Genomic DNA, 14,157 nt, shown 5'->3' on the forward strand with positions numbered 1-14,157 from the left:
GCCCCCATTTCAATCCCAACCCCCCGTCGTCACACTTTCGTCCTTGAGGCAACGCTGCATTTCATTATGTATGTGTTCGTTTGGCGTGTGTTTTTTATGTTTTTTCATATGCAGCTGCTCGGTTTATTAAAAATGCACACAGCCCATTGACAAATGTCTAAAATAATATGGAAAAGGTACCAGAAAAAAAATGATAAGAAAACAAGAGAATAGGGAACTAAAATATAAATATAAAATATTTTCTGATGAAAATTTCTAATTAATTAACTTATAACTAGAATTATTATATTTAAATTCAATATCAAATTAAAAAGAAATAAAAAACCTTGAGAGAAGTCCGAAGAACAGTCTCCAAGAGTTTATAAAAAGAAATACGAAATTAAATTCGAAATATTTAAAAACACAATGAATTTGCAATGTAAATGTTTAGGAAATACAAAACATAATTTAAAAATTACACACTCTTGAGTATGTTCAAAAACAACATAAAAAAAGAAAAACATAAAATGTAAACATAAACTTGCAAAGCACTCACCGCGGTTAAATGTTCCTTTTTGCTGTCCATTTTTTATTTTTTTTTTTATTCGGTTAATAATCATTCAAGATTTTGCGAACGGAGTCGCGTTTTGCGCTATTTTAGGGTTCCTCGACTCTCGCTTCTTTAACACTCCAATTAAATATAACGGTTATGGGCTTGTTCCTTTACGAATATATATATTTAGTATATATCCTGGCGGGTAGTTCCTCAGGCGGTAATGGTGGGCGAGGTGCTGATTTGAGGCGTGGCACTTGGCACAGGTGTATGTGTGTGTGTGTGTTAACCGAAATTCTCAGTTATTCGTTTTGTTTTACGGTTTTTTACGTTTTACTTTGTTGCTTTCTTTTTCTTTTTTTTGTTAACAATTCTTTTCATCTTAAACTGCTCTCGCTGGCTCTTTGTTTAACTGCAGTTTTTCCATTTTCGAAGTTTTATATTTTTTCACAGCGCTCTCTCTTTCTCTCATTCTCCACACCCTTCACCACCACCCTTCTCTTTCATTTTCCGTGCGATTTTCCTGTTTTTTGTATTTTCTTTTTTCTTTTTTTCCACTGGGCTCGCTGCGGTTTTGCGGTTTGTTTGTTTGCTTTATGCGGCAGCCGCGAAAAGCAATTTCCCGGCGGAAAGGAGGAGTGCGAGCGAATGGGAAAACACGAAATGTTAATAAAGGTCCATGCGTTTATTTGTATTGCTCAGTGTCCATTCCCACCTACTCCTCCTCCTTCTCCTCCTCCCCCAGCCGGTGGTAAGCCCTCGTCCCCCCCTCGAATCCAATCCTCCAATCGTCAATTTTCAATCCGTCCATCCAATCCGCTGTGTCCTGCTGTCCCCACCCACCCAAATGTCCCTGCCGGGAAGCTTATGTCTGCACGGGCACATTGCTGTCGGCCTCCTGCAGAACGGGCGCTGTCCACACGCCGCTGCCGCTGCGCGTCTTCCGCTGCTGCACGATCCCATCCATAATGTCCAGCTGCAAGTTGTGTATGCTGCCGCGGTGGTCGGTCAGCGGAGGTCCGCCGACGGCGCTGCCACGGCGACTGCCACTGCAAGAGATGATGAAAATTTTGGAATAAATATTACACAATTAAAATATTGCAAAGAGAATATTATAAATTACATCATATTATAAATGTGAATTAATTATAGATTTTATATATAAAATTAGATTTTAATTTATATATAAAATTAGATTTTAATTNAATTTTATATATAAATTATTTATTAATGTGTTGGAAATATTTTTAAAAATGTTTTACTGTTGAAACTTAAATTAAATTAAGCTTACATTGAGTAATATTAATGTATTTATTTTTTAGGTAACTTTTAATTGAAAAAAAAGCTATACAAAAATTTATTTTATTATTAAAAGAGATGAGGAAAATTTTAGAATTAATGTTACACAATTAAAATATCGCAAAGAGAATTTTTTAAATTATATTATAAATAAAAATTAATTTTATATTTTAAATGTAGAATTCGGTTTTAATTAAATTTTATATATAAATTATTTATTTATGTATATTTTATGTGATGGAAATATTTTTTAAAATGTTTTTAAAATGTTTTCCTCCTAGAACTGCCCTTAAATTGAGTAATATTAATGTATTTATTTTTTTAAATATTTTTAGTAGAAGAAAAAACTAAAATAAATGGAATTTATTATTAAAAGAGCTGAAGAAATTTTTAGAAATATTATAACACAAATAAAATATCGTAATATTTTATTATAATTTATATTATAAATATAAATATAAATTAATTATATTTATATATAATATATTTAGAATTCAATTTTAATTAAATTATATTTATTTATTATTTAATAAATTATTTTACCTTTTTAAAATTGTCGATTCTGCACATCGATATTATATTATATATATAAGTCACGCCTTTGATTTTTATATAACAAATTAATTATATTTATATTCATATTCACATAATTTATATTTAATAATATTAATTTATATTTAATAATTTATTTGAAACCGAAATTCTAAAATAATACAAAGTGTACATAAAATTGTGTTGAAAATCAGGAAAGGTATAATGTTTTTTCTCTAAACTTTCTATTCGTCCTTTCATTTATATTTTTTTATTTTTTTCTTTAAATTCCCATTTTAAATTAAAATCCATAATTTTTCTTTTTTTTTAAGTTAATCATTTGAGAAACCCTGACATTTAAGGTTGAGCCTTGCTAGCCATCCCCACATCCATGTTCACCGATAGTAAGTGGTTGATGGGTCTGCGGTTATCACTTTAGCATAAATTATACGCCCCGTGGTCCCCGTTTGCCGCCTCTAGTGCCATTGCCATTGCCATTTCCATCGGTAGACTTGGGCTCGTAAAGTGCGTTGGGCGTTTAATGGACACGCGACACGAGGGAACCGGAACTGGGATTGGGGAGCTGGAGGCTGGAGGCTGGCCCCGAGATAGGAAGCCGGGTGGGATGCAATTTAAATGGCACAGAACTTGAACAAAGTGAGGGCCAAACGCAATGTGGATGTGGTCAGGGTTTTTGGTACTGAATTTTGATTAAATAGGCGAATGACGGGTCGAATTTAGAATACAAATTTGGAATACAAAAAAAAAACATTTGAATAAAATCGAAAACTATAAATGTATTCATTTACTAATTCATTTATATTTATATTTTATTTATTTTATTATTTATAAATATTATTATACGATTTTTCATATCTGGATTTAATATGTAATATTATAGAGCTTCTCTGATAAGATACAACTAGGTAAAGATGGATTTTACCAACTATTGGTTTGTCCTTAAATACAAATACAAAATACAAATACAAATGCCATTTCCGGTTATTTTCTCATAAAGACAAAAAGTAGGCTGCACCCTCTGTGTAATCCCAGGGATTTTATTGCATCTCCGCATCGATGACTGGAGTCATTATTGGGACACTGTTATTTCGTATGGCAATGACCGGACACAGTTTATGACAATCTCATCTCATTATGCCTCTAGCTATATATCCCCCCCAAGCCGCCTATTTCATTCCCATTCCCAATCCGGATCCAAATTCGAGCTCCTCGCCGCCTCCTTTGCCATTAGGGTATCAAAATGCGGCTGTCACAGGACAAAAGCTGGGAAACAGCCGGCGGCGCAATTCAATTAGGCCCGGTACATAGAGTCGAAAGATGGGAAAAGGAAAAGAGATGACTGGTCAAATGCACTGAGAGAAATTCTGACCAAAAAAAAAGAGGTCAAAAATAAAGTTTACTTAATATTTACTTATAATAAGTGAAGGTACAAGTCACGAGAAGCAAAGCAAGATTGATATTTATATTGAATATATCGAAACAGTATCGATATATATACAATATGTACATCGAGAGAAAAATTTCGTCATAATAAATCGAAATATAAAATATTGCACTCAATGTCGAAAACTTCGTTAACTTGTATATATATTGAATTTTAAACATTGAAAGATATATCGATCGATATCGATATTATCGATAATAGAAATATGAACAATAGCCTTTTTTAATTTAAATAATTAATTATTCTAATGCTTCCCCTTTTGCTTATTAGGATTGCTCTATTCCTATTGCAATATTAAAATTTCAAAGGAAACTCACGGTAAAATGTACACTTTAATCGAATATATCGAAACCATATCGATATCTTTCGAAAATATGCCTGTTAATAATAATAAAGATAGACCTATTATTCCGCTTTTGTTTTCTTTCACTTAATAAATCTTTTTTTTTTTTTTGTCTGTTTTGACCCAAAAAAAAGTCGTAACTACGGTTCCGGGTCCTCTACACTACACTTCCGGTCGGCTAATGGCGCCGGACATGGCCGAAGCAAGAGCACTCCTCCCTACCCCATGGACTAACTGTAAGATTACAAGGAGAAGAGGGCGGGCCTCACCTGAAGGAAACTCCGGAAATGGACTCGCGACGATTTCGACCGAAGAGCGTCGGCGGAACGGCCGAAATGGTGACCACCGAATGGCGCCTTCCGCCGGCCGTTGGATTGGCCTTCTGCGAGAGCGTGGCCAGGAATTCAACCTCCTTGGGACTGAGGCCACCGGTCTCGCCGCCGACCTCTGACAGGCGTCGCACCTGGCTGGCTGTGATGCCCTCGGTGATCTGGAGCGAGGGTAGCGAGTGCTTCCGTCGCTGCTGCATGTCGGGGAAGGGGCAGAGCAGATACGGATTCACCGGCGAGTCCGGCTCCGAGTCATCGCTGTTGGAACGCTTAGTGCCGCCGGCAGGATCACAGCCACCGATGGCGCCCTCCAAATCATCGCCATCCTCGGGGGCATGCGATTCCTCCACCACGATCAGTGGCTCCTGGGTGCTCAGGTTGAAAACGGGCGTGAACGAGGAGCGACGCATCTTGACCGACCTCTTTGGCTCTCTGAAAAATAGTAAAAATAAATACATTTTTTAATTAAATTTATAATTTTGATAATTAAAAGTGGAATTAAATTAAGTCCCAGCCAAAGTTCTTATAAAATTATTTTAATTTTTTTTTAGTATTTATTTTTGATTAATTTTTTTTCCCAGTGCCTTTAAATATTCCAGCTAAGATCGCAGCCCGTGCTGCTGTTGACATTTTGCGGTCACTGTGCCCAGGCGGCGGCAGCAGCAACTTTTCCAGCAATCAAATTCGGTTAGCACAAATTTAAATCAACTGCAAAAGTTTGCCACAGCTGAGCTTGATTTTTGCGGCCACAACTTTTGTTTACTTTGATTGTGTAAATTTGCTGATAAAAAAAAGAAGCATAAAAAAGAGAGATAGAAAAATAAAAACTGGCAATAGCAGAGACAAAAAAGCAAAAAGAATATTATGAAAACAGGGAAAAGTGTCAGATAAACATGGAATCAATTTGTCGCTCGATAAAGCTTAACAGGATTATTTAAGTATTTATTAATTAGGCACAAAAAAACAAGTTTTCTGTTATTTAAAAAGAAATAGAAAGAAATTGTTAAGTGAAGGAATTTAATATGTGTTTCAATATGTGATGAAAATATATTTTAAAATGTTTTAAATATGTTTTACACTTAGAACTCCGCTTAAATTGAGGAAAATTAATGTATTTACTATTTAGGTAAATTTTAGTGCAAGTAAAAACTTAAAAAAAAATGTTTAGAATATTAGTAAAGAATGAAATAATAAGTAAAGATAAATAATCAAGAATGACAAGAGTTAAATAAAATAAGCTTAAAAGATTTATAATGTGAAAAAAAAATATTTCAAAATGTTTCTCGTGAAACTGCACTTATCTGTGCCTTAACTAAGTGATATAAATGTAGTAAAAATTTAAGTTTTAATATTTAATAAATAATAAAATAAGAAATTAAATAAAACCATAAGAAATTCCAAGGAAAACAGCCATTAAAACCTCATTAAAATTATTAAATTATAGTTTATTTTCTTCTCTCTGCGGCGAAAGTGATGCTTATTGGCTTCTGCTTTTTGGATTTCCGCTCTTTTGCTGTTTGCTGCTTGACATTCTTGCTTGTTTGTTAATTAACATTCAAAGTGGAGCTCTTCATCAATAAGTGTTTTGTGTTACCCAGCACTTTTTTGTTGTTGCTGTTTGTTTTTAACACAAATGCAAATCAGGGAACCCCAAGCCAAAGGTCAAACTTTGCGCCCGCGCTGCTGCTATATTTTCCCCATTCGCATTTTAATTAGCCTTTGTGCAGTATAATTACGCTGCAGTGCCGTCAGGAAAAAGCGAATATCCTTCCCAGAAAAAAAAACACCAAAATCTGGCCAAAATAAAAGTGTCTCAATTAATTGAATTGCATTGAAAGGGAAGCAAACAAAATATATATACACTATAAAACCCCTTTCTAGGTCGGAGAACAATAGGTCCTGCAAAAAAAAACAAAAAAAAACCATAACAAAACAAAATACAAAAAAAGAGAGCATACCTTTCGGGGCTGGGTCATTGCGCATACGCCTCGTGGGCCCCCAAAGCCAATGTGAAATGTTCCGAAAATGTAAATGAAATTGTTATTAAGCATTGGGCCCATCAAAATCACAAAAGGGAAAAGAAAGAAAAGATTTTCCCTTCGCTTTTCCGGCCTTCGTGTGCGTGTGTGTGTGAGAACTTAATTCCAGACAAGGACCTGAGATGAGGGCCTCGTCCAGGAGTTCAAAATTGGTGAGACTTTATTCTTATCTAAGGATTCATGGCGCAGACATTTTTTGTTGTCCTCGTAAGTAATTCCTAATAATTTATCAAGTAAAAAGTTAAGATAAACAATAATTAAATACTTGAAATAAGCATGGAAATTAAGTTAGTAGAGCTCAACCAGTTTATCCCTACAGATGTACCTTTAATTTTGTTAGGGACTTTCACCCTCGAGCATCTCTTGTCCGGGGATTTAGCTGACTTCACTGGCGCCATCGGGCTGCCAATTCAGTTAACACACGCACACTAAACACTATTCCATGTGTGTGTGTGTGCGAGTGTGACTTTGGTCAATGCCAAAAATGCCAATAATGAGCGTCTATTAATAGCAACTGGAATCGACGACGATTTGCCGCGATTTCATTCCGATTCCGGATCGAAATCAACCTGGCCAGGCCAGCATCCAGTCAGCCCTCCTCCTGCGGCGGCACTGTGAGCAGCATGTAATTAGCTAAAGAGCCAACACACACACACGTACGCATTTAAGCCCGGTGAACAACAAAAGGAATTGCCAGTACAAAAATACAGGGAAAAAAATATTTATAAACAAATATTTAAAAAAAAAATATTAATACAAAAAAATATTTATAAAAAAGTAATATTAAAAAAATAATATTAAAAAAATATTTATAAAAATAATATATATAACAAAATATTTATAAAAAAATAATATTAAAAAAAAATATATTAAGAAAAAATATATTTAAAAAAATATATTTATAAAAAAATATTTATAAAAAAAATGTATAACAAAAAATATAAAGAAAAATTATTTATAGAATAAAAAAAAAAAAATATAAAAAAAAAATATACGATTTTAAAGATTAAAAACACTTTTTTACTCTCATTGCAAATAATAAAAATAATAATTTGGAAATTTTTAAATAATTTTGCTTAGACTAATTTTGGATTAAATTTAAATGAATATATATTTTAAAAATATTCTTAAAAGTATATAATATAAAAAATTAATTCAAAACCAGCAAAAAAAAAATTAAAGAAATATGTTATATCTATATCTTTATTCTACTAAAAATTGTTCCTCTTAAATAATATTTAAAATATTAACAATTCTTATATATTTTTCTCAGTCTATACATTCAAAAAAAAAAAAGTAGAGGTAGCAAAAAAAAAAAAAGTTGCCTCATTTAAATTTCTCTTTTGGCGTTTCTCGCGATGAAAATGAAAATTGACAAGCGTCTCCCGCACTTGCTCGTGCTCCCTACTTTTCTCTCCCTCTCTCTCTCTCTCTCTCTCTATCTCTCTCTATCTCTCTCTTCTCTCTATCTCTCTCTTGGAGATTGTTATAGGCTAAGGCAGAAGCTGTATTGTAAGCTCTGGCCAAAAATTCAAATCGCTTTTTTCCCTCACTAAGTACTCATCGTGTAAGCTGACAGATAGACCCACCGGGGACTGATGAAAGTCGGGCTCCGAAAAGAGATATATGTATATGTACAGCCCTGGGAAATGGCCGGAAAAACGGTGGAAAGGGGTGGAAAAAGTTTCGCCAACTAAAGGAACTACAATGAGAGCGGTGGGAGTAGCGCAATCGAGTGGCTCAATTATGATATATATACCTGCTCCTATGGGTAAGGTCACGATTCGGATAAAGGAACTTTAATACGATTGAAAAAGTTTTCGAAAAAAATACTATTCTGGGTTGACTCGATTTATGAGTATACGAAAAGTATATGGTATGATTAATTAAGCGAAAATTATTTATCTAAAATAATTTAAAAGGTTTTTAAAGAGAGAAAACTAAATAAAAATGTAAAGAAAATACTTGAAATCACTAGATGAATAATTTAAATTAAATTAAATGGAATAATTCATATTTTCAATTAAAATAAATTATGAAATATTTTATATTTTATTTAAGATTTTTATTCAATATTTTTTATTGTATATTTTGAATTTATACAAGAATAAATGCATCTTTATTAAAAATAAAAATCAACTTTAATAATCTGCAAAAAAATTATACTTAATATAATTTATAAATGTAATTGAAAACATTAAAACCCAAACTTAACCAGACTTAAATATTTTATTTTATAATTATATCCATCATATAATATAAAAAAATAATAATAATAATAAATAATTAACTAAACGCAATAAAAAAATACAAGTTCAAAGCACTTAAGGACTTACGCTTACGGAAACAATTGAAATTTGTTATTTATAAATTACTTTAAATTCGAATCTGATGCTGATTTCACTCCCCCCTTGGTCAGCATTTAAGAATTTAAATAACGGATTTATTATGTATTTAAATAACATTAAAAATACGCACAGGGGAGAGTCTATCGGGGAAAAAAAGAGAGAAAATCCAGAGGCCACTTCCAATACGGATACCCAACGAGGCCTTCGATTTTTCCGATTTTTTTTTTGCAGGATATATCCAGGCGGGCGAAGCAGCGGGGGGCAGTCAATTTGAGTAGCACTCAAACATTTAAATTTGATTTATCGGCGGAAAGCGGAGCGAGCTGCCAGCCAGCATTGTAAACGCAATCAACTTCAAAATGGTTTAATTAGAAGCGAGCGGCCAGAGGGGGGTACGGGGGCGGTCTGGGATCCCGGGAACGTGACCCTTGAATGTGACACCCCCCGTGGGCCAAAAATACAGATAGGCGATACGGTCAATCAGACAGGGAACACCCGAGCCTGAAACCAGAGCCCAAGCCCAGTCCCCAGGCGACCTCTTCCTCCTAGAAACTGCTGCACTTGGCGAAAGAAATATAAAAATTAAATATATAAATAAATATAGGAATATTTTAAATTCCACTAATATTAAAATTAGTACTATTAAATATTTGTAAACATTTAATAAACACACAAATTTTATTTATTAATTTATTAAATTTTAAGATAATTTTTATTTCAATAATTTTAATTTTAAAGGTATTATCATTAAATAATATTTATTACCATTTGTTCATACTTTAAAAATATAAAAATAAAAATTTTATTTAAAACAAATATTAATATATGTAAACATATATAAATATATATATATATATATATATTTAAAAAATAATAGTAATTAATCCTTTTTATCCTTAATAAAAATAAATAAAAAAAAAACTTAAAATATATTATAAAAACACTATTAAATGCCATGTATTACAGAATTTAAATAAATATTATGTCCATTCAAATATTTCTCATAGAGAATCCCCTCCTTTCTCTCAGTGCATTCAACCACCCCTCCACAATCCCTGTCCTATGTTTACATGGCCAACCGTTTGAGTCCGTCTACAAAAAGCGTATTTCAATTTAAATTTATTTTTATTACATTTAAGCGGATTTCGCAGACCGAAAAAAAAGGCAAAAATAATTACAGTGACAAATATTTATGAATCGCACTTTGGACCAAAGAATGTAAAGGCGGCGAGGAGGCAAACCCGAGGGATTTAAAAACCACTCGAGTGGCCAGACAGCATTTAGACGAAATTAACTTTTTGCCAATCGAAAATTATGAAACAAATTTAATGAGCTTAATTAAATGTTGAAACAAACAAGAAAATAGCATAAAATATGTTTATATTATCTCTCTAAAAATAAAAACAATGTCGGCTAATTAAGAAAATCCATCTCCTTGGCAAATATTTACTTATTTCGAACATAAAATAATGTAAATTACATTTGCCAACAGGTCGGCTGATTATCATTGTCCATTGCAAACATTGTGTTTATTCAACTGAACGATTATTGTCATTAAGCTGTAACTGTAAATAATAAATATTTTATTGGCCAGTGATAAATGTCCAGACAATCGGTAACAATGAATATAAATGCAAGAGCTACCCATGTTACCCCTCTATGTAAATGCAGTTGGCAATCCAAAAAGTTATCTATGCACAGAAAAAAAATGGTCGCAGCTTGAATATACTATATTTGTGGGTTGAATTACAGTAAAGTACAGTCAATGTATTTTTTTGTTGTATTTTTGACTGTACAAAACTGTACAAAACTGTTGTTACAGCCAAATAGAGTAACCCTTACGTTCCAAATTATGTGTGTACTTTGTTGTTGGCTTTGGAAACTGTAAATTACTGTCAGCTGCAGTCAAGATACTGTTCGTTTTACGTAGCTCAAAGAGAGAGAGAGAGAGAAAGATAGGGAGAGAGAAAGAGATACATTTTATTTTGATCTCTCTCTCTCTCTAGAATTGTATGTATTCACATTCCCGACTTTAGTCTTTGATTTGCCTCAGGATCAAGAAGTGTATTTTAGAATTTTCGTATTTTTACTGCAGAATCGTGCTTGTATTTACTGTAGAGCAGTACGTAACGCGTTACGTTGTTATACTGTAGTTTACGGTAAAATCAAACGATGATTTTGGATTGGGGCACTTTGACTGTGAAATTGGTTGAATTTACTGCAGGAATTTTTTCAGTGTATATATATATTCGGTAAAAAGAAATCAAAGTGCGATTTATCGCTTGCATTGATTGAGATAAATGGCCAGAGATCTTCCCTTTCTCCTCCCAAAAAGTAAATAAATAAATGACCTTACCGAATGGGGGTGTGTGTGTATTTTTTGGCAACAAGAGAAATGTCTGGTTATAGCCATATATATTTTTATATTTTTTATTTATTCGTTGGCCGTAAATCTAAATTGAATGACAGGAATTGGGTTCACGGTCATAAAGCACCTGAAACAGGTGGTATTCCTTTATCTTCAAGCTGCTGTGATAACTAACTTGTTGCTCTAGAAATTTCCCTCTAGTAACCCACCCTCCCACCACTAGCGGGTAGCTGAAATCTTTTACTTGAGAAATTTTGGGGAATTTAGTGGACACACTGAGAGAAATTCGAGGGGAATTCATGAGAGTTTTTGAAAGTTCTATAAAAAAAATATATATTAATTGAGCAGAAAATTGAAAGCAAAATTGAAAATCTAAGTTTGGCAAGCCGAATTTTGTATAAACATAATGTACATACATTTTCTTAATAACTAAATAATTAAATGAAAAATGAAAAATAATAATTTAATAGATAATTATTACTAGCGAAGTGGTTATGTATTTCGAAGAGCCGGATTATACTTAAAGATAACTATTGCTAATTTTCTTGCTACTTTACCTTCCATCTAAGTTAGAATCCGTTGGGAATCCTAAGCGTGGATGCGAAGGCAAAAGCAAACCTCTGAAATCGGCAATAGTTATTTTTGTTGTTTTTGAACCAGCTGTTTGACATGGTTCCTAATTTATTTTGTTCAAGTATTTCGTAGATTTTTAGATTAAAATTATTGTCTAGATTATTTTTATAATTATGTCTAATGGCCTTCTCCATTTTTAAGATAACCTTTCACACATTAGATTATTATTAGATCTATTTTGCTAAGAATAATTTACTCAGGCCTCATAAATATTATAAAATTTATAACAAACTCCCAATTTAAACCCATTATTTCACTCAGTGCATCCCTCTTTGTGGAAATGATAAATTGAACTCTTCAAATTTCATATCTTCATCTAAGGCCCAAGACCCAAAACAATTTGCTGACCTAACCAAGGGCCCGAAACACACACACACACACACACACACAAGACTCAAGGAGAGGGAAATTCCAAGGCAGTGACATTAGACCTACGTCAGGGCCAAAAGCGGAAGTGGCAACTCTATATAGGGACCCCCTCGACCCACCGATTTCCCCCCGCCTGCCTGCTAATAAATGATGGCGCAATGATTTTGCGTGATTGTCGGCACGTGATGGCGCTGCAAATGATTCCAAAAAGAGCGGGAAGAAATCATAAATGTGAAATGAAAATTTCCAGACATCATCTAAGGCATTATCATGGCATTTTTTCCGAGTCCCTTTTCCTTTACTTTTCCCTTTCAGAGCGAGAGAAAGAGAGAAAGTGCGAATGAGTAGCCGACATTTATTGATTTCAATTGCAGGCAGCGGCCGGCAGGCAACAGGCAACAACATGTCAAATGTTTGCCAAATATGAACTCACAGTGAAGAGTTAAAAGAGGATTGTAGACTGTTTGGTACCCTGTACAATTTTGGAATATATTTAATACATTTTATCTTTATAAAACGATTTTTAGTTTCCTTTAAATCGGACAGGAAACTATTCTAAAATATTTAAAAAAATGTATTGAAAAATATTCTATAAATTATTTGTATTCAAGAAATACATAAAAAATATAATAAATTATTAAACAGAAATTTCTGCCTAGATAAAGTTGTAATTTCTACTAACAAAAAAAAACCCTAAATAACCATTTTGTTACCCTTTAAAGGCCGAGCAGAATTTCCAGAATTGTACTCCCCAGTCCTAAAGGCCGAAACCTTAAAAAGGGTCAAAATGGAATCCTGGCGGACGAGTCTCGGGACGACTTCCGGCTTTTGGCCACGACGGAAGGTGGGTTATATGGAAGAAATAAGGGGAAATGAGGACTTATTGTGGGCATGATTGAACCGAAAACGGAACCCAACCTAATGGATGCGGGTCTGAGGCGGACTGAGTATTTAATCACGGATTAGTCGGAAAGTTTCGTGCCTCCGCAGGACTCTTGTAATGAGTTCTGAGCCCAGGACTCTCGAGGCTTTACAATGACTTTGACAGGAGACGGAAGACAAAACAACTTTCGGCCCCGCAAGTTTTTCGAGTGGCGAAAGTTTTTCGTTTATCTCGCCTGCAGTCGGTTTGTGTTTCTTTCTCCCCCTCCCTCTCTCTCTCTCTCTCTCTCTCTCTCTGTCTATAATTATTATGCCGAAATTGAAAAACTGCACAGACTTTTCCGATTGCTTAGCCAAGGTGCTGCTGGATTGCTTGCTGAAAGCCAACTATTTTCACATCAATTTTAATTATTTCGCTGGCAATTTAATTGAAAAACGGTAAGGAATCTGTTGTCAAAGGGTGAAATTCTTGGAAAACTCATTCGGAAAGCTTTTCCTTGAATGGGATTTTTCTTACTTTTTTTTTTTGGTATTTGTAAATTTGGTAACAATCAATCATGAGGCAGTTATCCTGGCCAACACAGTTATCATCAATCATGGCAGTACAAAGTGATGTATATTTAAGCAGAAAGTGTTTGTCATCATTTAAATACATATATTGAAAAAAATAAATTAAATAATAAATACTCTAACATCTAAGGTCATAACTTGGTTATCCTTACAATTTTGATATGAATAAAACGTATTAAAACAAGTATTTCCATAAGCAAAATGTACAGTAAACCCTCAAAATAACTTTCATCTATTTCAGCTTCATTGGGTCCTTATACTTTATATTACAAATTATTATTTAATGATGATTAAACTTATTAGATGAGTCGGGTTTTTCTTTTAACTCATGCGTTTCTCGTTTCACGTTTCTCATTTCACATTTCTCGTTTTCATTTTGCATTTCCCTTTCCTTTTCCATTTCCATTTCCAGTTCACTTTCACTTTCCATTTCATTTCATTTCACTTGG

General features: G+C 33.4%; 1 protein-coding gene across 3 annotated transcripts in view; it reads right to left on the reverse strand.

Annotated features, from left to right (window-relative positions):
- LOC108085753 (uncharacterized) overlaps positions 1–14,157 on the reverse strand; it is a 57,857-nt gene that overhangs the window by 5,044 nt on the left and 38,656 nt on the right. For all 3 annotated transcript variants that reach the window (XM_070287821.1, XM_017182491.3, XM_070287820.1), the window contains exons 2-3: positions 4,440–4,931; positions 536–1,581 (exon numbers count right to left, since the gene is read on the reverse strand). In XM_070287821.1, coding sequence (XP_070143922.1) covers positions 1,398–1,581; positions 4,440–4,909 — 654 coding nt within the window. In that variant the 5' untranslated portion in view covers positions 4,910–4,931 and the 3' untranslated portion in view covers positions 536–1,397. The remainder of the gene's footprint in view (positions 1–535; positions 1,582–4,439; positions 4,932–14,157) is intronic.

Source organism: Drosophila kikkawai, chromosome X (assembly GCF_030179895.1).
Source record: "Drosophila kikkawai strain 14028-0561.14 chromosome X, DkikHiC1v2, whole genome shotgun sequence".
Taxonomy (NCBI): Eukaryota; Metazoa; Arthropoda; class Insecta; order Diptera; family Drosophilidae; genus Drosophila; species Drosophila kikkawai.